At 42.7% G+C, this 23,143-nt stretch overlaps 2 protein-coding genes and 1 non-coding gene across 3 annotated transcripts; all 3 read left to right on the forward strand.

The window, feature by feature from the left end:
• Window positions 1-1,441: 1,441 nt before the first annotated feature.
• On the forward strand, window positions 1,442-12,211 carry LOC111962120 (small ribosomal subunit protein uS15). Its single transcript, XM_023984954.2, has 6 exons — window positions 1,442-1,501; window positions 5,625-5,673; window positions 9,491-9,569; window positions 9,829-9,998; window positions 11,506-11,606; window positions 12,135-12,211. Exons 1-6 carry the CDS (start codon window positions 1,479-1,481, stop codon window positions 12,166-12,168), a joined length of 456 nt encoding a protein of 151 aa, XP_023840722.1. The 5' UTR covers window positions 1,442-1,478; the 3' UTR covers window positions 12,169-12,211.
• On the forward strand, window positions 11,754-11,881 carry LOC111962855 (small nucleolar RNA SNORA19). Its single transcript, XR_002877148.1, has one exon. It is a non-coding gene; the product is annotated as a small nucleolar RNA SNORA19 (small nucleolar RNA).
• Window positions 12,212-12,559: 348 nt separating the features above from the next.
• Window positions 12,560-16,716, forward strand: LOC111962119 (uncharacterized). Its single transcript, XM_023984953.2, has 3 exons — window positions 12,560-12,952; window positions 13,433-14,643; window positions 16,100-16,716. The coding sequence occupies exons 1-3, from the start codon at window positions 12,769-12,771 to the stop codon at window positions 16,337-16,339; spliced, it is 1,635 nt and encodes a 544-aa protein (XP_023840721.1). The 5' UTR covers window positions 12,560-12,768; the 3' UTR covers window positions 16,340-16,716.
• Window positions 16,717-23,143: the final 6,427 nt, after the last annotated feature.

Raw genomic sequence — 23,143 nt, forward strand, 5'->3', positions numbered from 1 at the left:
GTGCAGCACGGCTCCTTCTGTCTGATTCGTATGGAATCGTCAGGAAAAAGAGGCAGTTTAAACAGTTGTACAGTTTTATTTAGGCAACAAGCAAAGTAGGTTGATCTGGTAGTCTGGCCTTCCGATTTGTCGATCTGGGTCTTGGGTAGTCCTGATCAGGCCTGATGTCGACATTCCATTGGCTCTTCCCACAGTCCTTTGTCTTGTGCTCCAACCTTGAGTTGTGTGTGTCTGTGATTGTCATGGGGGAGGGGAGTTGTGTGTGTCGGTGGTTGTCATGGGGGAGGGGAGTTGTGTGTGTCGGTGGTTGTCATGGGGGAGGGGAGTTGTGTGTGTTGTGTCAACTATAGCTAATGTTGAGAAGTTGTTAAAACAAGTTACCAATATCTAATACAATTTCTTACACTAACCAGCAATGCAGTTAAGAAAAATACGTGTTAAAGTATTTACTAAAATAAATCTTCAGTAAAAAATAAAGAGGGAAAAAAAAATAAGAATTAAGGAGCAACAATAAAATAACAGTAGCGAGGCTATATTACAGGGGGTACCGGTACAGAGTCAATGTGCGGGGGTACAGGTTAGTCGAGGTAAAGTGACTATTCATGGCTAATAAACAGATAAGCAGCGTAAAAACGGGGGGGAGAACGATGCAAATAGTCCCGGTAGCCATTTGATTAGATGTTCAGGAGTTTTATTTAGCTGGAAAAGTCAGTGAAAAGCATTCTTATGACATAGCCCCCCAAAAACAGTACCACACATTTGACCGAAAATATAAGGGTGTTTGAGAGTGGTTGTTTCTCTAGCGCCATCGCTCACCTTTACAGCCAATCTAGTGGCGGGGCTGCAATTCAGTTGTCTGAAAACAGTGCGGGATTGTGGCTTTCTTCTACTCAAGCGTATCTGACGTAATTTCCCACGCAGGCGCAAAGTTGTTCTTTCAATCGCGTGGAGGCATTCATGTTCATTACGAATATTTTCAAAGAGCCGGATTATTTTGCTCCGTTCACCTAAGAGTCGTTCATTTGGCTCCCAAACGGCTCTTCGTTCAGTAATGCTTAGAAATTGCCCTAAAACCATGAACAAATTCTAAATCTGTAATTTAAAGCCTAAAACGTTGCTTACCGTTATATCAGATCGTGAAACGTGAGTTAAAATAAATGTTTACCTGATCAAATTAATAGATTGCCTGTAAAAAAGAAAAGAAAAACCACCTTCACCATATTGTTGCTGCACTGAGGAATTACCATCTTCAGACAATGTTTTTATAATTTATATCCAGATAATAGATATCTGGAGCTCAAAAATCAATATTAACAGCACAGAGTGAACAATGAGGTTTTGTTATAAAAATCTTTGATTAACAGTATGCAAATCAGTGAGCCAAATGAATGGCTCCCTCGGTTCCCAATGTTCACCAAAAGAGCTGTTCGTTCACGAACGACCCGCCATCCAAGGCTCTCTCTTTCTCTACTGCTATTATGGGTCGCATGCACGCTCCCGGGTAAGCTTTATTTTCACCGTACAAAACAGCTTTTTAAACATCAGTTATGAAATATATTTACAATTTATGCAATGAGAATATATTGTGTACACATGACATCCAAATTGAACCGTCTAAATTGCCCCAGTCCCAATAAATTAAGAGTTTGAACATTGCCCCATTTAGCAAGCTAACTTAGCCGGCAACAAGCTAGTTACAGCCAGTCGTATAACTCTGGTTACTGCTAGCTAACGTAAATTAGACAACACACTTCCCTGCATTTCTGTGGGATGATGTAAAGTCAGAAAGCTYAAGTATCCACCACACAAACACTTTGTCACTAGCTTATAACGTTATGAGCTATCTAACTCCGTTTTTTCAATTTAGTCTTGTCTCAATGGTGCCATTTTAGCTAACGTTAGGGTGTTATAGTGGTAAAATAAACATTGCTTTTAGGGCTGAACGGAGCATACCAAATGACACAACAGACACTCAGAAGCACAGTGTGGTCAGATTTTTTACATTTAACCAGGTAGGCTAGTTGAAAACAAGTTCTCATTTACAACTGCGACCTGGCCAAGATAAAGCAAAGCAGTGCGACAAACACAACAGTTACACAGAGTTACACATGGGATAGACAAAAGTACAGTCAATAACACAATAGAAAAATGTAAATACAGTGTGTGCAAATATAAGATTAGCGAGGTAAGGCAATAAATAAGCCATAGTGGCGAAATAATAACAATTTAGTATTAACACTGACTAGAGTGATAGATGTGCAAGCAGAGATACTGTGTTGCAAAAGAGCAACCAAAAAAATATAGGGACTAGGTAGTTGGGTGGACTATTTACAGATGGGCTATGTGCAGTGATCGGTAAGCTGCTTTGACAGCTGATGCTTATAGTTAGTGAGGGAGATATAAGTCTCCAGCTACAGTGACTTTTGCAGTTCGTTCCAGTCGTTGGCAGCAGAGAACTGGAAGGAAAGGCGGCCAAAGGAGGAGTTGGCTTTGGGGATGACCAGTGAAATATACCTGCTGGAGCGTGTGCTACGGGTGGTTGTTGCTATGGTGACCAGTAAACTGAGAAGGCGGGGCTTTACCTAGCAAAGACTTCTAGATGACCTGGAGCCAGTGGTTTGGCGACTGATATGCCAGCCAATGAGAGCATACAGGTCGCAGTGGTGGGTAGTATATGGGGCTTTAGAGTGACAAAACGGATGGCACTGTGTTAGACTACGTCCAATTTGCTGAGTAGTGTTGGAGGCATAGGTCAATGGCAAAGCCTTTTCCAAAAATAGCACCAAAATGACAGACCTGACTGACTAACAAACATAAACTGGGTGTTTCGAGCCCTAGCTGAATGCTGATTGGCTGAAAGAACAGACTTTAGCCGTGGCATATTGGCCATAAACCACACCTCCTTCGGCCTTATAGCTTAATTATAATGGGTGGGTCTAATCCTGAATGCTGATAGGTTAAAAGTGCATTTCAGACAGTGTCTTTACCACAAGTTAACACCGGCTAAATCTATGACGTTAAAATGCCTATTTACTCTGTTCCATCTGACTGCGCAATCCACTGTCTCATCAGCCCAGGCAGGGAAGTTGATCTCCACTATTATAAAAAGCATGTAGACATTCTCACATAAATTTTAGACTTAATATTTAGTTTTTGACAGCGGAAATTTGTATAAACTGTCTGTCTCCAACATTGTTTCCATATTCAAATTTGGTCTCCAACAAGCCGGTGTTTGGAGGATATATTGGCATTGTTTGCCGGCCCTCCACGAACAACACCCGTTTTTCTTCCAAACACCGGCTTCTCGGACATTATCACTTAATTATACCATGGAGTTGTTAGCCAATGCTCTCTGATTGGCTTTAAGAGTGTTCTAAAGCGTGCATTATTTCCATATAACGCTTGGTATATTTGCACGGTAGAATTCAATGGCTATAGTAAAAATATATATATATTTTTAACTAGCTTTGGTTAGCTAAACTAGTGRGTTTGTTTGGTTACCATGGCAACTACTATAGCTATCTAAACTTGCTAGCTACTTCAGTGGATGTTGAACCTATTTCTTCAAGCAAGTGAGTAAATTTCTAGTGGCAAATGTGTTAAATTACAGCCATGGTATAAAAGGGATAATCAACTCGGGGCTCTATGCGTTTTCTGGAAAATAATACAACTGTACAATAATACATTCCGCTAGCGCGTTGTGGAACACACCTCCAACGTTGTTCATTATTTTCCATGGAACGCATCCCTTATGAAACTCATATCTCAAGAAAGGAATGTCCTATCAACATGACAGTTTCAGGGGTTATACAATAATATGAGCATGTTAAAATGGAATATAATGAAATACACATATGCAAATTTGATGTTAATTTATGCACATATTTAATGTTTGTATGCAATAAAATCATTGACAATTGCTAGGTTTCCATCTAATTGGTGACAGATTTTCATACGAATATTGTAAAACCTGCATAATGAAAATATACGCATTTCCCCACCAGTGTTTCCACCAAATGGACAAAATGTAATTTTTCACTCAAATTTTCATTTCATTGCATTTTCAACTCCTCTGATAGTTTTGTCACAAAACTGTTGCATTAAATAGCAAATGTGCCTACTCTGGTCTTGGCACATGTTCTCTATCCAACAGCTCGCAGAACGTCTACATGATGAGAATATTATGGATAGGAGCAAGAATATCTTTATTTGTCAAATGGCAGTCAAGCATCGATCATCATGTCACCAGAATAAGACCCCCCTATTTATTGGAAAGGAGCATCAAGATCACCATGCCCTTTCACCACCCTGTGACGTTCATCCTAATTTATTTCATCTATAGCCTAATAAACTGCATGGTTTCTCGATTCATAGTTTCAATTGCTTCATATCAAATTATTCCTGAGATTTAAATTGATTAAAGTGAATTTTTGTTTCACCAAATCGTGCGAGAGAGGGAGTCTTGAGAAAACGGCCCACTCTCCCTCAGCTAATGTTAGCTAGCTAGCTAAACGGCTTGTTAGCCACCTACTCGCGGTAAACCTATGATCGTTTCAACAATTCAGCATGAAATCTTTATAGCAGCATATTAAAATGCTACCAAGAACCTGAGCTTTGTAGTGATAATACGTTTTTGTATATGGTCACAGTGTAGGTGAATGCTTGTTTGTTGCTTACATTCTCACTCAGCCGATTTTTGCGCTTGCTCCATAAAACTCCTTCCAGAAGTCAGTCAACGTCTTCTTCGAGTTGATACTCTAATAGTTTGATTGAACAAGATAACACCTACAGAAATTGACGAATGTGAAAGCAGTATTTTCAGGAGAGCCCGAAAAGTGGTTGTCAGAAGCGTCAAACCGCTCTGACCCCTCTGATTGAGGTAGCTCCCCCGAATCAGAGATGCTCACAAATGGTTTATCAGACAACACTGACATTTACACTATTTTGTTATTCACAACATATTAAGGAAGATTTTAGTGAAAAAATATTTACATTTCATTCAGTTAATAAAATGGTATTGTCTGAAGATAGCCTAGAATTATATACAGTATGCATATTCTCTAACTGTATCTTGGTTCGTGCAGGTGACTGTGACCTCAGTCAGACCAATTGGCAGAACTGCTAGAATATGTTCTGGAAGTTAAGATGGGAGACATTGCTCAGTTTCTTGGTTAACCAGTCACCTGCAGGAACCAACCCTATGAGCAATGCCTATTTAGCTTTTTTATATAGCAGTATATAAGAGGACTGAAGGGACCGCCCTGGCGGAGCTTGTGACAGACTTGTACATGTGTTTGTTGCAACCTCTACAATTAACTGATAATAAATAGTGAGTCATTGAATATTGACTTCAGGTGTCCCTGGTGTTGAATTTCCACCACAATATCATGATTAATAAAGTGAGCACCAGAATCAAACCGTATTCCCGCTCAGCGTCCAGATTTTGTTACGTGAACTAACACCCTACTAACGTTAGTATTTGAGTCTTATCACCATCTCAGTCGGTTCATTGAATTTGTAGCCAACAATGAATTGCACCACACACACAAAAATTTCAACATGTTTGCTGCCAGTTTAGCTACTTAAAAATTGCCCAACTAATGTGAATGCCATTTCTGTTGCAGAAAGGGCTTGTCCCAGTCGGCGCTGCCTTACAGGCGAAGTGTCCCCACTGTAAGTACAACGGTTCATCAGTATTGTTGGGTCAATATTGGTCTGCTGTATACTATACGAGTGGATGTAGGCAGCTAGTGTCTACATAAGACTGGTAAGTAAGCCTTCAGTAAGAAGGTGAGTGGACACCTACCTGATGGTAGGGAAGTCAAATGAATGGGCTGCTGTAGATATGGGTGTTCTTTCTAGTGCGCCCGGTTAAATTGTGCATAAGAGCATTTTTGTAATCTCAAAATGGTTCCACTAGTGAGAAATGTGTGATTATTGAAAAAATCTTGCTTCATTTACTATCATCCTAAATTAAGATATTGAATTATTACGCTAGTTTCCAGCATGTGGACAGTATGTGTTACTGCAAGCTGACGTTTTGACCACATTGAATTGGGGAGAATTGCACATCCTTTTTACTTCAGATTGGTGATGTTAGTAAAAGGTTGTAGTCAACACGACACAAGATCAATTGCATAATTCATATCTTTCATAATTTTGTCATATGCGCTGGAGATAGCAGGTCTTAGAACGCAGCTATCCTTTTGTGTCTCAAATGGCACAGAGAATTCTGGGCGGTCTCTGTAAAAGTCGCTGACCGCACACCAATACACAAACTATCACTCAAACAGCTGACCCTTTTTATTGTAAATAAGAATATAATGTTTTTAAACACTTCTACATTCATGTGGATGCCACCATGATTGTGGATAGTCCTGAATGAATCGTGAATAATGAGTGAGAAAGTTAGACTCACAAATATCATACTCCCCCAAAAATGATAACCTTCCTTGTTATTGTAATGGTGAGATGTTAGCATGTCTTGGGAGTTGTGATATTTGTGCGTCTGTAGCTTTTTACAGACGCACAACATTAATGTAGAAATGTTTAGAAACATATTATATTCTTATTTACAATAAAGGGGTTAGCTGTTACTTTTGTGATAGTTTGTGTATTGGTGTGCGGTCAGCGACTTTATTTATTTATTTATTTAAATACATTTTACCCCCTTTTCTCCCCAATTTTCGTGGTATCCAATCGCTAGTAATTACTATCTTGTCTCATCGCTACAACTCCCGTACGGGCTCGGGAGAGACGAAGGTCGAAAGCCATGCGTCCTCCGAAGCACAACCCAACCAAGCCGCACTGCTTCTTAACACAGCGCGCCTCCAACCCGGAAGCCAGCCGCACCAATGTGTCGGAGGAAACACCGTGCACCTGGCCCTCTTGGTTAGCGCGCACTGCGCCCGGCCCGCCACAGGAGTCGCTGGAGCGCGATGAGACAAGGATATCCCTACCGGCCAAACCCTCCCTAACCCGGACGACGCTAGGCCAATTGTGCGTCGCCCCACGGACCTCCCGGTCGCGGCCGGCTGCGACAGAGCCTGGGCGCGAACCCAGAGACTCTGGTGGCGCAGTTAGCGCTGCGATGCAGTGCCCTAGACCACTGCGCCACCCGGGAGGCACGGTCAGCGACTTTTATAGAGAGACCGCCCAGATAATATTCACATTTTTGGTGACTTCAGTATTTGCCTAGAAGAGACCACAGACCCACTCCAAAAGGCTTTCGGAGCCATCATCGACTCTGGGTTTTGTCCAACATGTCTCCGGACCTACGCATTGCCACAGTCAATCCCTGGATCTAGTTTTGTCCTGTGGAATAAATATTGGGGATCTAAATGTTTTTGTAATCGCAACAAATAATCTGCTCAGACCCCAACCAAGGATTATCAAACGCCATTATATAAATTCTCGGACAACCCAAAGATTCCTAGATTCCCTTCCAGACTCCCTCCACCTACCCAAGGATGTCAGAGTAAAAAAATCAGTTAACCACCGAACCGAGGATCTAAATTTAACCTTCCTAATACAACGGGTGGGTCTAATCCTTAATGCTGATTGATTAAAACCGCATTCCACAAGTTAGCACCGGCTAAATATCTGACATTAAAATGCCTATTTACTCTGTTCCATCTGACTGCGCACCGAGTAAATCGTGCCTCATTAGCTCATTGTTATGGATGTATCCAAATAAATGTCACTAGAGAACAGAGTAAACAAATGCAAATGCGGCTACTTTGCTGTTATTCTGGCTGCAGAATGTGACTAAGTTAGCCATAGTTGGCTAGCTAGCAAGCAAGGGATAAGAACGTTGCCAGCCAGTATGGCAATGGAACATTTAGAACAAACGGCTGGGTCGCGCCCATAGATACAGAACAAAATGACTGAACCGATAGAACGAACGAAGCCGGTGTTAGGAGGATATATTGGCACGGTTTGCCAGCCCTCGACTAACAACACCTGTGCCAATATATCCTCCAAACACCGGCTTTACGGGCATTATCACTTAAGAAATACCCTAGATGCAGTCGCACCTCTAAAAACAAAAATAATTTGTCACAAGAAATTAGCTCCCTGCTATACAGAAAATACCCGAGCCCTGAAGCAAGCTTCCAGAAAATTGGAACGGAAGAGGCGCTCCACCAAACTGGAAGTCTTCTGACTATCTTGGAAAGACAGTGCCGTGCAATTTCAAAGAGCTCTCACTGCTGCTTAATCAGCCTACTTTTCCAACCTAATTGAGTAGAATAAAAACAATCAAAAATGTATTTTTGATATGATCACAAAGCTAACTAAAAAGCAGTATTCCCCAAGAGAGGATGGCCTTCACTTCAGCAGTGTTGAATTCATGAACTTCTTAGACGAAAAGATAATTAGAAAGCAAATTATGGACTCCTCTTTGAATCTGTGTATTTCTCCAAAACTCAATTGCCCGAGTCTGCCAAGAACTGCCAGGACCTAAGATCAATGGAGACAATCAAGTTTTTTAATCACGTATCTCTCGATACATTCACAAACATAGTCATGGCCTCTAAACCTTCCAGCTGCATACTGGACCCTATTTCAAATAAACTACTGAAAGAGCTACTTCCTGTGCTTGGCCCTCCTATGTTGAACATAATAAACATGTTTATAAACAACATCCCTTTCCTCCGGATGTATACCAAACTCACAAAAAGTGGCAGTAATAAAGCCTCTCCTCGAAATGCCAAACCTTGACATGGATTTTTTTTTTACTATCAGCCTATATGGAATCTCCCGTTCCTCTCAAAAAAAAAAAAAAAAAGCTGGCCTTCCTGAAGACAAATAATGTATACTAAAGGTTGCTGGTTCAAATCCCAGAGGAGGCAAGGTGGAAAAATATGCCGTTCTGCCCTTGAGCAAGGCAGTTAACCCCCAACTGTTCCCCGGGCAGAATGACACCCACCTGTCTTGATCAATGAGATGATTTTGGGAAAAATTATGACAGCATGTATATTATTTGATTTGTGCATATTGGAAAGAATAAATTAAACAACTCCACATTTTCTGATTGCCTGGTTTCATGGGCAACTAGCCACAGGAGTTTATAAGCCACCGGAGCCTTCTGAAATTATTAAGGAAGTACTGCTAAATTTAGTTTGGTGGAAATTCTTCTGTAATTGGTGAGTATGGAGCCAATAATTACCTCCGTACGGGAGCTTCACACACCGAGTTACAGAATGTGGCTAGGTGTTACAATGGTTGGAGCTTAGATTGCTCATTTCCTGGTCTGCTCGCTGAACCCAGACTCCAAGTGTATATGAAAAGGTTTGTCAATCCAGGCATGGATGATGTCAGTGTACTCCTTATAATCGGGAGTAGCTATCCTTCCGAGCCTGGATTAAGGTACATTTTCATATCTGTTTGCGGTCTGGGTTCTGTGAGGTGATCATCGGATGAAAAGTCAGCCCTCCTCATCATGCTCCGGCCTTCAATGGCATAACACTCTTATGGTGTTCTCTTCCAGTGGCTGAAGCTGACATCTGATGATGTCAAGGAACAGATCTTCAAGCTGGCCAAGAAGGGATTGACCCCATCTCAGATTGGTAAGTGCAACAATAGCAAATACCAGCTGACGGTCCATGAATGAGATAGCTTTATCTATTCATTGTTGTTGAATTGTCATCTTTGGGTGAGTTCTGAATAAAGCTGGATTTAGGCTAACAGGGGTCCCTGTCTGTTTTCTCATGGGCAAACTGCTTTGGTGTCATGCCAAACAGACAGGTATCCAACCATGATTAAGGTAATTTCTCTTGACTGTCCAGTTGACTCTGTGTCCCTTCCTTCCTCCCCCTCTCTGTCCAGGTGTCATTCTGAGGGACTCCCACGGTGTGGCCCAGGTGCGGTTTGTCACCGGCAACAAGATTCTGAGGATCCTCAAGACCAAAGGCCTGGCTCCAGATCTTCCCGAGGACCTGTACCACCTCATCAAGAAGGCTGTGGCTGTCAGGAAGCATCTGGAGAGGAACAGAAAGGTGAGCAGGCTCACATAACATGGGCCCTGATGGGACACTTTGAAAATACATCCTTCCTTGAGTTAGGCTAATGACTGATCTAATATGGCTTGATGGGTGAAATCTAGTTGTGACATTTCAGTGTTTACTTCAAGGCAGGGAGGAAGGTATTTTCATAAGCTGTATTTTATTCAGAACGCTGTCCCTTTAAGTGAGGTAGCAACCTTTCGGTTACTTGCCCAACGCTCTAACCACTAGGCTACCTGCCGCCCGTCCAAGATAATCCATCCACCTTACAGGTGTGGCATATCAAGAAGCTGATTAAACAGCATGAACATTACACAGGTGCACCGTGTGCTGGGGACAATAAAAGGCTATTCTAAAATGTTCAGTTTGTCACACAACACAATGCCACAGATGTCTCAAGTTTTGAGGGAGTGTGCAATTGGTATGCTGACTGCAGGAATGTCCGTCAGAGCTGTTGCCAGAGAATTGAATGTTTAATTCTCTACCATAAGCCTCGTCCAACCTCAGTACAACCTACCGGCCTCACAATCACAGACCACCTGTATCGTGTGGGCGAGCGGTTTGCTGATGTCAACGTTGTGAACAGAGTGCCCCATGGTGGCGATGGGGTTATGGTATGGGCAGGCATAAGCTACGGACAACGGACAAAATTGCATTTTATCGATGGCAATTTGAATAAACGGATACCGTGATGAGATCCTGAGGCCCATTGTCGTGCTATTCATCCGCCGCCATCACCTTATGTTTCAGCATGATAATGCACAGCCCCATGTCGCAAGTCTCTGTTCCCAATTCCAGGAAGCTGAAAATGACGTAGTTCTTCCATGGCCTGTGTACTCACCAGACATGTCACCCACTGAGCATGTTTAGGATGCTCTGGATCAATGTGTACGACAGCGTGTTCCAGTTCCCACCAATATCCAGGAACTTGGCACAGACATTGAAGAGGAGTGGGACAACATTCCATAGGCCACAATCAACAGCCCGGTCAACTCTATGCAAAGGAGATGTGTCGCGCTGCATGAGGCAACTGGTGGTCACACCAGATACTGACTGGTTTTCTGATCCACGCCCCTAGCTTTTTTAAGGTATCTGTGACCAGCAGATGCATGTCTGTATTCCCAGTCATGTGAAATCAATAGATTAGGGCGTAATGAATTCATTTCAATTGACTGATTTCCTCATATGAACTGTAACTCAATAAAATCAATGAAATTGTTGCATGTTGCGTTTTATATTTGTGTTCAGTATATTTACATCTGATGGCCGAAGTGACCCCCATCGCACAATCGTCAAAAGTAGGCCGACCGATGTAAACACGTTTTTGTCTCTCACAAGATGTGTTAAGCTTTGAGCCATATCAGGGACAGCCCTCTCCTGTTTGGGTCTGGTGTTTTTGTACTGCATGTGGGGATGAGTCATGTGTGCACTCTTTAAGAATAGCTTGTTAAGATACTTTGTTTCTAGAGATGCTAATGTCTGTACCCCTGTTTTTTTGCAGGACAAAGATGCCAAGTTCCGCCTGATTCTCACCGAGAGCAGGATCCACAGACTGGCCCGTTACTACAAGACCAAGAGAGTACTTGCTCCCAACTGGAAGTAGTATGTACCAGTAAACACAATTACTGCTCTTTTGTATGGCAAACATAGTCTGCCATACTTAATTAAGCTCAAATTGCTTCATAACATGTCCATTATATTACTGTACCAGACCTCTGTCTATGCCATTTAATTTGGTCGCTATGACTCCTGCACAATTCTATGTCCTGCTCTTTGTCCTGTAAGAGCTGAGATATTTCTGTTGTGCCAGAGGAATGCTGGAGGTCAATTATCAGAGTGGCTGCACTGCCAACTCTGCCAGTCCCCTTCATATAGCACTGTATTATACACTCTAACCATGGTTTATTTCCGGGTTGTCTGATCTTGGGTCAAATATAACCAATTAGAATGTGAGTCATTATTTAAATAAATAAAATGTTGAAGTGAGGTGCCCTGATTTGTGTTGTAAATTGAAATGCAAAGCAGTTATTTGTATTCTCTTCATGCTTGGTTTGGTGGTTCACTTTTGGTTTGTGAGAGTATTATTGCGTTTTCCTGTCTCTAATCATTTCCTTTATGTTTCTTCTACAGCGAGTCCTCGACAGCTTCTGCTTTGGTGGCATAATCATCATCACGCTTTGGATAAATAAATAATTGGGATTCAAATATTTATTTGTCTTGTATTTATTTAATGAGGACATTTTTGAGAAGAATTTGTATGTCTTTATGTAGCCGTTTCAATTAATTACATGTCGGCATAATATGGACATGTAGTGGGAACTTCTATTTGTGTTATTGTGACGTCATACGTTTATTTTAAACTGAACTAAAGACGAAACCAAGGGGAATTTACTGGAACTTTCCATGCACTTTCCATGCGTCACTGAAACACGTGAGTGGAGGGAGCGTTTACAATGAGGAGGAGGTACTTGGATGTGACTGACGCTTACCGTGTCCAATCACAGCATGATATGACGACGCGAACTTGATTATTTAAGGATAGTGTCGTCGCAATCGTTCCACATTCACTCTACTACAACATCACAACTGAAAATATGCCTGCACTACTAGTCAACATTTGAGATATTTTATATACGTAGAAAGTAATACTTAAGGGGGAAATGAAGCCTTTTCATACAGTACGACAACTGACGAGGGAGATTAATCTAGTTGTTTTCGACGAGCGATATCAGAATACGTGAGGATAATTCTTCGAATCATAGACATGGCTCGAGTTAAAATGGCATCAAGTGGCATCAATTCTTCTACGACTAGTTCTCATCGAACTGCGATGGAGAGGTTTGGCGACGGTGGTATGGCACTCCTACCGTGGATCATGCATATACTGACCGTACTGTGGGAACAACTACGGTTGTTGGTCCATGTCATTTACTACAGTTTCTTGTCAGGTACAGTAACGTTCATTTCCATGTGTAACTCTGTGTTGTATGTGTCGAACTGCTTTGCTTTATCTTGGCCAGGTCGCAGTTGCAAATGAGAACTTGTTTGTCAACTAGCCTACCTGGCGAAAAAAAAAAAATGGATACAGAAAGCTCACTTCCTTTTGTATGTGTGGGGAAATGTGACCCTGGTCGCACGGATTGTAACTTGTTTTGACCTGGTACCGTAAAACAGGCGACAGTAACAATATAACAAGTTCATTAATGTCCTTATTTTATAAAACATTTGGAGGGGAGAATGGGTTGGTACCCTAGTTATTGTCCAAATAACAATACCGGACAAAGAACCACTTACCATATTTGGTATGACATGTCAACAATTTTTGTACATTGTTTAATCCATACAGTCTATGGGTTAATCAGGCAAAAAGAGGGACGTTTTGGCAAATTATATAGGTAGCCTAACTTTTTTTCTTTTTTCTTCAACAGTTTTCCATATGTTCAGGTTTGAAGTTCACCTAAGAATCGACTCTGTCTCTGGAAATTCCCACACAGGGGCCTTTCTGTCCAGCCTACAGGCTGAGGTGATGTACTGCAGTTTGGTGGACGACTTTGTGTCCCATGCCATGATGGATAGCGATTATGGACTTTACCTTGGACACCACCCCAGCTGGAAACTGGGCTTTCCAGGTGACTGTAACCTGTTAGTGAGCAGCACTGATTGTAGCTCCAGCTTGGATGAAATGTCTCGCAACAACAAGGAGAAAGCGTTTGACTTCAAAACCAAACATGACACCACCGAAGATGATCTGAGTGTTTACTGGGGTAAAGAGGATGACCGAAACATGGGAGCGTTTGACAGTGAGGACAGTAAAGCACTTTGCGAGTCCCTGGCCATCTCCAGCGACCCTTACAAGCCCTTCTCTTTCCCCCTCTGCAATTCAAGCTGCTCCAATATGGGGGAAACAAAAAATGAAGATCAAGTTGGAGGCGGCCTCGACTGTAACTTGTCCAGCCGGCCGGGTGAAGAACTTCAAGAGACCCTCGGTGGCTTGAACATCTGGACCAGTCGTTCAGATAGCGAAAGCAGCTGGGGGAGTTCTGATGGTTCGTGCGCAGACCTGGACGAAGAGGAGAGCGAGAGGCTCTGGGAGCTCTTCACCAGCCCCGTCGACCCATACAACCCCCTGTGTTTCACGGCATCTGTAGCCAGCTCAGTCCCTCACACAGACAAAACACTTACACACTCCCAGGAGGCTGAAAGGGCCTCAGTCCTGACCTCATGTTCTTCTGACATCATTGACAGTGAGACCCCTGGCCCTTCCTCCTCTGAGGATGACACAGAGGAGCAGCTATGGAGGTCCTGCTCCCAAAATGAAGACCCTTACCACCCTCTGAACTTCCGTGCCTGCCTCCAGAGTTCCCCTACAACCACAGAGCCACCTGCCTTCAGCACTGGAGACCCACGCACCCCACAGACCTGTCCCACACAGACACCACCTGGCCAGGGTAAGCAGAGGGACGTTGTGGCCAAAAGCTTCCAAACAACCAGGCACACAAAGCCTTGTCTACCCAAGAGACAGTTAAATCAGCATTACCACCCAGCTACTACACTAGTGCCCTGGAGGAGACCTGAAGCTAAAGTAACAGGAGGACAAGGACAACCTCAGGAGGAGAAGTTCAACCACCCTCTGAAAAAGGTTATTAGTTTTCCATGTTCTACATCCCTCAGTCTATAGTTCTAGTTTTACCACCTTAAAAATGATACATGGCCATCACATCGCCCATATAAACATTTGCAACCAAACATTATGTACTATTAATAGCTCAAGTTTACATATTGGCTAAACACGAACAAACAAGACATGCAGTTCATAATACTTGAATATTAGAAACTTAATATTAGTAAGGGGGAACCACTTATTTACTCAGAAATACAAAACAAATATATAAAATGGGTAATTCCACACTAGCGGGAGCGCAAATATTTTTCCGATATTCTAGATTGTTTTGGCAATTTTCACAAACTTAATTGGGCGAGAAAGGATGTTTGATATGCTTCTTCCATTTGTATCACAAACTGTTTTTGAGAGAATCATGAATGGCCATTTTAGGCCCTTTGTAGACTTATACATGCCTCCTTTAAGACCCGTGAACCAACAACAACTTGGTGTCATTTATACTCCTTATAGTGAGCTCTCGAATATGGATTATGTCTAGATTCTGAAAAGAAAAAAATGACATGAATTTATTCTACATTAAATATGAATATCTCAAAGCTACACTATTTTGATTTAGCTAACTTTTGACATTGTTTAGAACAATATTCTCTTTAAACATGTCACATTTCCAGAGTGGGCTCTCTGGTACTTCTTAATGTTATAATCCATTTTATACATAGAAAATGAAGTTATAGGTCATTAACCAATCACAGCCCTCCTTTAGGATTGTGAATTCAGCAAATCACCAGCAGATGAAGCTCACTTTGAATCCATTTACCCCTCACTGTGTTTGTTGGTGATGCTCATGAAATGTATCATAACTTCAGCATTAGCAGAGAGCCCCTTCTGGAAATGTGATGTACTTGTAGAGTATATTGTTCCAAACGATGTCTTAAAATGAACAAAATCAAAGGGGTAGTTTTGAGATTAATATTTTTAATGTTGAATAAATGTAAACAACTTCAGAATCCAGACATACTCCATGTTTTAGAGCGCACTATAAGGAGTATAATGCCACCACGATGTCTGTATTATGTACAGATTGTTTGGGATACAAATGTAAAAAGCATGTTAAACAGCCTTCTTCCCAATGAAGTTTCCATGTGAGAATTGCCAGAACAATCTGAGTTACCAAAAATATATTTCCTGCTCCCGTTAGTGTGGAATCGCCCTAATGTAACTTGTAGTATAGTTGATGGTGAGGTCAGTCAATGACTTATCTACCTCGTACACATTGTAGGCTTACTTATGTGTTAACCCAAGCCCTTGTTTATTGTTGTTAAGCAACAGAGGTTGTAATGACTAAACCTGTCATGTGATGCGAGAGTCATGAGTCAGTGGAGAGTTCACTTCCAGTTAATGTTGCGTGACTGTCTCCCAACACTGCAGTCAAATGCTCTCATCTGACACGTGTGTACCTGTTTGTGTATTTTAGGTGCGGTTCTCACCACTTGTCCAGGTCCATGTGATGCATACTTGGCCCTTTGCCCGGAAGATGTCTCGCAAAGGACCCTGGGAGGAACTAGCCCGCGATAGAGACCGGTTCCGAAAGAGGATCTGGGAAACGGAGCAGGCCATTGGTTACTGCTTCAGTAAATCACACAGAGACACGATTCGTGCAAATTTGCTAAGCACTTCAACATCAGCCCATTCAATACCAGTCCATGAGCTCTAAATGTTTTACCATACCTTCCTAATGAGAACTTTTGATTGGTTGCGATGCAACATATGGTTTTAGGTCAATTATAATGAAAAGATGGTGGTCCTAGGCCAATAGGATTTGGCATCAAATTCTACCTGCACTGTACCTCAACACTGTTGCACTGATTTTTATATTGGATATAGTTATTAACCTCATGAATGTATGTAATGTTCTTTTGTATGCCTTACAATGTAATTTATTAATGCCCTATTGTGCTTGTTTGAATTTGTACCATTTTGAAATGTTCATCTTTATCCAGATAAGTGGTGTATTTAGGACTAAAATAATTCATTAACAGATGGTATTTGTGATCATACTGTAGTTAATAAACAACCTGTTTGACACCATAACTATAATGGTCTGTAATTCATCTTTGGATTTGGAATTTTCAAAAGCATACAAATGTGAGATTGGAACTTTGGAAAGCCCATAACTAAATGTCTACTTCTTAAAATTGAAATAACTTGAATCAGAATTAAACTTCAGTTGGTGTGATTATTTTAGTGGGAGGTATACTTTGACCCTCCTGTGTGAGGTCAACCAAACCTACATCTCTGTCACTATAGCTACACAGAAGTCGGATCGTGTCAATAACTTGAATGAATGTGTCACATCTATATTTAATGCCTTTTGTGGGCACGGCCGTTCCATGTAAAGGCAGAAGGCTTTCGGTCTCAGATTGTAGTGACGTGCCTACAAAGCAGGGAGGGTGTGGTCACCTGGGGAGTGTTCAGTGGAGTGAAAGTTCACAATGCTGCAGATAGAAATGTAATGTATAGAGCTGACATGAGTCCATTAATCTCCACAATACCAGGCTGTCAGTATTTTCTGTATAATCTTGCAGAAAAGTCCCTTCATTCACTTCAATATTCACCTATTCTCCACATAAATCTAGTTGCCTACCTATTTTCACACTATGCCCCATAGGCTGTGTTTACACAGGCAGTCCAATTCTGATCTTTTTTCTACTAATTGGTCATTTGATCATTTGCTCATCGAACATCTCATTCCAAAATCATGGCCATTCATTTGGAGTTGGTCCCCCCCTTTGCTCCTATAACAGCCTCCACTCTTCTGGGAAGGCTTTCCACTAGATGTTGGAACATTGCTGCGGGGACTTGCTTCTATTCAGCCACAAGAGCATTAGTGAAGTTGGGCACTGATGTTGGGCGATTAGGCCTGGCTCGCAGTCGGCGTTCCAATTCCTCCCAAAGCTGTGCAATGGGGCTGAGGCTTTGTGCAGGCCAGTCAAGTTCTTCCAAACCGATCTTGACAAACCATTTCTGTATGGACCTCGCTTTGTGCATGGGGGCATTGACATGCTGAAACAGGAAAGGGCCTTCCCCAAATTGTTGCCACAAAGTTGGAAGCACAGAATCATCTAGAACAGGTATTCCCAAACTGGGGTACGCAATGCCGTTGGGGTTATGCCAAATAAAAATGTGATTCACATTTTTTTTTTTATATATATAGATATTTATACCCTACCGTTCAAAAGTTTGGGATCACTTTGAAGTGTCCTTGTTTTTGAAAGAAAAGCATTTTTTGTCCATTAAAATAACATCAAATTGATCAGAAATACAGTGTAGACATTGTTAATGTTGTAAATGACTATTGTAGCTGATTTTTAATGGAATATCTACATAGACGTACAGAGGCCCATTATCAGCAACCATCCCTCCTGTGTTCCAATGGCACGTTGTGTTAGCTAATCCAGGTTTTTCATTTTAAAAAGGCTAATTGATCATTAGAAAACCCTTTTGCAATTATGTTAGCACAGCTGAAAACGGTTGTTCTGATTAAAGCAATAAAACTGGCCTTTAGACAGGTGTGTGCCTTTCCAAGTCATGTCCAATCAATTGAATTTACCACAGGTTGACTCCAATCAAGTTGTAGAAACATCACAAGGGAGATCAATGGAAACAGGATGCACCTGAGCTCAATTTCGAGCCTCATAGCAAAGCGTCTAAGTACTTATGTAAATAAGATATTTCTGTTTTTTATTTTGAATATATTAGCAAAAAATTCTAAAACTTGTTTTCACTTTGTCATTATGGGGTATTGTGTGTAGATTGCTGAGGATAATAAAAAAAAAAATCCATTTTAGAATAAGGCTGTAATGTAACAAAATGTGGTAAAAGGGAAGGGGTCTGAACTTCCCGAATGCACTGTATGTCTGTCTGGCGTTGCAAAATTCCGGGAACTTTCAATAAATTCCTATTTTTTTACGGAATCAGAAGGGAAAAAGCAGGAAATCTGGAATTCTCCAACCAGAATTTCTGGGAAACCACAGAATTTATTGAACGTTTTTTGCAACCCATGAGCAGCCAGAATAGATCCATCTTCCTGTAGAAAGGTGATCTTCTCCTTGCGCATTTCCTTTCTTTTGAACACTGTTTCTCTGAGTGACCAGATCATACTACATGCATGCGGTGTATTTTCCGATAGCATTAGGAGAGTTTGACTTATGGGGTTAAAGAGGCCTGAGTCTACTGGTGGAATCAAGGGCTTTGACAGATACATGGTTGAGCCCAAACATTTCTGGGGGTCTGATTGAGACATGGACCGGAGGCCTAAGAGAGTCATGGGGTCCGGAGGAGGATTAATATTGTCCTTGGTCCTCCTGTGTGTATATCCTAAGGCTGCAAATTCTGAGTGTGTGACATGGGACAGGAGCTTGGGTTTTGTTTCAGTGTTAGCCATTGAGGCCTGAGGTTTTTTGTTGAGTCCATCCTAGTGGGAGCTTTCATGTCGCTCCTCTCCTCACTGATTTTAAACATTGAGGACACTAGTTTGGCTAGATCTTTGATGTCCAGTTCAAGCTGCCTACTTTTCTTCTGTTTTCGCTCTCTTATTCCTTCAACACAAGTTTCTCTTCCAAGAGCAGGAACATGTACAGAAAGAGTGGTCATCCCTGCCTTAGTCATTGGGAGTGCAGAGACTTTTGATGATGAAGATCTCAAGAACAGCTCACAGAACAGGGCTCCGGGCAGCCGAGCGGAAATGGAGGAAAACTCGCCTCCCTGCGGACCTGGCATCCTTTCACTCCCTCCTCTCTACATGTCTCCTCTTCTGTCTTGCTGCTAAAGCCAATTTCTACCACTCTAAATTCCAAGCATCTGCCTCTAACCTCTAGGAAGCTCTTTGCCACCTTCCTCCTCCTGAATCCTCCTCCCCCTCCTCCCTCTCTGCTGATGACTTTCGTCAACCATTTTGAAAAGAAGGTCGACGACATCCGATCCTCGTTTGCTAAGGTCAAACGACACCGCGTGGTTCTGCTCACACTGCCCTTACCCTGTGCTTTGACCTTCTTCTCCCCTCTCTCTCCAGATGAAATCTCGCGTCTTGTGACGGCCGGCCGCCCAACAACCTGCCCGCTTGACCCTATCCCCTCCTCTCTTCTCCAGACCATTTCCGGAGGACCTTCTCCTTACCTCACCCTCGCTCAATCAAACTCATCCTTGACCGCTGGCTACGTCCCTTCCGTCTTCAGAGAGCAAGAGTTGTACCCTTCTGAAAAACCTACACTCGATTCCCTCCGATGTCAAAATACAGACCATATCCCTTCTTTCTTTTCTCTCCAAAACTCTTGAACGTGCCGTCCTTGGCCAGCTCTCCTGCTATCTCTCTCAGAATGACCTTCTTGATCCAAATAGTCAGGTTTCAAGACTAGTCATTCAACTGAGACTGCTCTTCTCTGTGTCACGGAGGCGCTCCGCACTGCTAAAGCTAACTCTCTCTTCCTCTTGCTCTCATCCTTCTAGACCTATCGGCTGCCTTTGATACTGTGAACCATGTCAGTCCTCCTCTCCACCTCTCCGAGCTGGGCATCTCCGGCGCGGGCCCACGCTTGGATTGCGTCCTACCTGACAGGTCGCTCCTACCTAGGTGGCGTGGCGAGAATCTGTGTCTCGCACCACGTGCTGCTCACGCACTGGTGTCCCCTGCAGGGCTCTGTTCTAGGCCCTCTCCTATTTCTTCGTATACTACCCAAGTACTTGGCTCTGTCATATCCTCACATAGGTCTCTCCTATCATTGCTATGCAGACGACACAATTAATCTTCTCCTTTCCCCCTCTGATAACCAGGTGGTGAATCGCATCTCTGCATGTCTGGCAGACATATCAGTGTGGATGACGGATCACCACCTCCCACAGCTGAACCTCGGCAAGACGGAGCTGCTCCTTCCTCCCGGGGAGGACTGCCCGTTCCATGATCCTCGCCATCACGGTTGACATAACTCCATTGTGTTCCCTCCCAGAGTGCTAAGAACCTTGGCGTGATCCTGGACAACACCTGGTCGTTCTCAACTAACATCAAGGCGGTGACCCGTTCCTGGTAGGTTCATGCTCTAAACATTCGCAGAGTACGACCCTGCCTCACGCAGGACAGCGGCGCAGGTCTAATCCAGGCACTTGTCATCTCCCGTCTGGATTACTGCAACTCTCGCTGGTTGGCTGGGCTCCCTGCCTGTGCCATTAAACCCTACAACTCATCCAGAACGCCGCAGCCCGTCTGGTGTTCAACTTTCCCAAGTTCTCTCAACGTTTCCCACCCGCTCCTCCGCTGCTCTATCCACTGGCTTCCAGTTGAAGCTCGCATCCGCTACAAAACCATGGTGCTGCCTACGGAGCTGTGAGGGGAACGCACCCTCGTACTTCAGGCTCTGATCAGGCCCTACACCCAACAAGGGCACTGCGTTCATCCACCTCTGGCCTGCTCGCCTCCCTACTCTGAGGAAGTACAGTCCCGCTCAGCCCAGTCAAACTGTTTCGCTGCTCTGGCACCCCAATGGTGGAACAAACTCCCTCACGACGCCAGGTCAGCGGAGTCAATCACCACCTTCCGGAGACACCTGAAACCCACCTCTTTAAGGAATACCTAGGATAGGATAAAGTAATCCTTCTAACCCCCCCCTTAAAAGAGTTAGATGCACTATTGTAAAGTGGTGTTTCCACTGGATATCATAAGGTGAATGCACCAATTTGTAAGTCGCTCTGGATAAGAGCGTCTGCTAAATGACTTAAATGTAAATGTAAGATAAGTAGAATTTGACACACTGCCATCACAACCAATGTCACTGCTACACAGAAAGTAGACTGGCAAAATGGCTTTTACAAAGTACACCAACGGTCGGTTAGTTACAATAGTTTGGCCCAGGTGGTGACCGTCTTTCCCGGTCAGGGTTCTGCTGAGGTCCTGCTCCCAGTCTGCTCTCTGACCAATACAGCATTCTATCTCTCATCACCTTTGTGTGCATAAGACATGCTTTGTGTTATGTCCTGATTCTCTACCTCAGGGGTTCAGCTCGAGACCCAAATTAGGAATGAACTGTCTTCCAACAACCCAAATTAAGAAGAAACAGTATTTATTATATGTGATTATAAATGTATAACTTGCGACCCACCTCTCACATACCCAGGGCCCACTTTTGGGTCCTGACCCATAGTTTAAGAAACCTTGCTCTACCCTGCTCTGTGCACCAATAGCACCCCTCATTTAAGCATTGGATTGAGTCGTTTTATTTTTCCATTCTGGTTTTGATTTAAAACCCAGCAAATGCATATGATTTCTGATGTTTCTGGTTAAAAAAAGCACTGAACATGGTCTTTTTCAGTTTTTTATACATATATGTTTAAATACCAAGGAACTACCAATGCTCAACGCTAAACTTTTGGGAAGGACACAATATCCTTAAGAACCTTAACAGTATTTAACTAATTAAGAACTCTTTGTTTGTTTTACAGGTTACAGAGTGGGTTGTGTAGGAGTGAGCCCTTGACTCCCATGTATCATAGACGGTGTTCAGACAAGACAGTTGTGTAATCCTGTGTGTGTGTGTGTGTGTTTGTGCCAATCAGCAGATTTCTGAAATGCTGACAAATTATAAATGTGTTAACTGTTAAAATATATATATAGTGGCAGACCAGGGGGTTGGGTCAAAACGTTTACACAGATCAGACCCGGACAGAGTAGGCTGTATCCTGTCGGGATCAAAACTGCACTCACTCCTGTTACCTCTGCAACCACCTCCAACTATACGGGAGTCCTTTCTTCCCCCACTCTCTCTTCTGTGTGCTGCCCTTCTGGCAGCTTTATGGGACTTATACAGCTGGTAAGCAAATCAGCCCTTGATTATTCACCAACTCCCCATCAGCCCCAACTAGTCCTGGCCGGAGACCCCGTCGAGACCTGGCACGTCCAGCAGATGGAGCCATCGCCTCGTGATGTAGGTCAGATCCGTCTGTCACCAGGCCTCGACGAGTCTCCCCCTGGTGGCTATATATATATATATATATTACCAGTCAAAAGTTTGGACACACCCACTCATTCAAAGGTTTTTCTTTATTTTACAATTTTCTACATTGTAGAATAACAGTGAAGACATCAAAACGATGAAATAACACATTTGGAATCATATAGTAACCAAAAAGTGTTTAAACAAATCAAAATATATATGTTATATTTGAGATTCTTCAAAGTAGCCACCCTTTGCCTTGATGACAGCTTTGCACACTCTTTGAATTCTCTCAACCAGCTTCATCTTGAATGCTTTTCCAACAATCTTGAGTAGGTTTGTCCAAACTTTTGACTGGTACTATATTTATATATATTATATATTTCTTTATAATCTAAAACAATAAATAAGGGTAACGCTCTCCTTTTCACCCCCTCACCCCTGTTCTTCTCTCTTCTTCTCTGCTGTCCTCTCCTCTCTTCTGTTTCCTCACATACCCCTCTCTTTTTCTCACCATCCCCTCCCAATATCAGTCAATC

The sequence above is a fragment of the Salvelinus sp. IW2-2015 genome, linkage group LG4q.1:29 (assembly GCF_002910315.2).
Source record: "Salvelinus sp. IW2-2015 linkage group LG4q.1:29, ASM291031v2, whole genome shotgun sequence".
Lineage (NCBI taxonomy): Eukaryota > Metazoa > Chordata > Actinopteri > Salmoniformes > Salmonidae > Salvelinus > Salvelinus sp. IW2-2015.

Excerpts from the sequence above, each read along its gene's own strand:
- LOC111962119 (XM_023984953.2), top strand. The coding sequence starts at position 12,769 with ATGGCTCGAGTTAAAATGGCATCAAGTGGCATCAATTCTTCTACGACT. Across the intron at positions 12,953-13,432 it reads TTACTACAGTTTCTTGTCAG|TTTTCCATATGTTCAGGTTT; the intron begins GTACAGTAACGT and ends TTTCTTCAACAG. Across the intron at positions 14,644-16,099 it reads TCAACCACCCTCTGAAAAAG|GTGCGGTTCTCACCACTTGT; the intron begins GTTATTAGTTTT and ends TGTGTATTTTAG.
- LOC111962120 (XM_023984954.2), top strand. The coding sequence starts at position 1,479 with ATGGGTCGCATGCACGCTCCCGG. Across the intron at positions 9,570-9,828 it reads ATTGACCCCATCTCAGATTG|GTGTCATTCTGAGGGACTCC; the intron begins GTAAGTGCAACA and ends CTCTCTGTCCAG. Across the intron at positions 9,999-11,505 it reads ATCTGGAGAGGAACAGAAAG|GACAAAGATGCCAAGTTCCG; the intron begins GTGAGCAGGCTC and ends GTTTTTTTGCAG.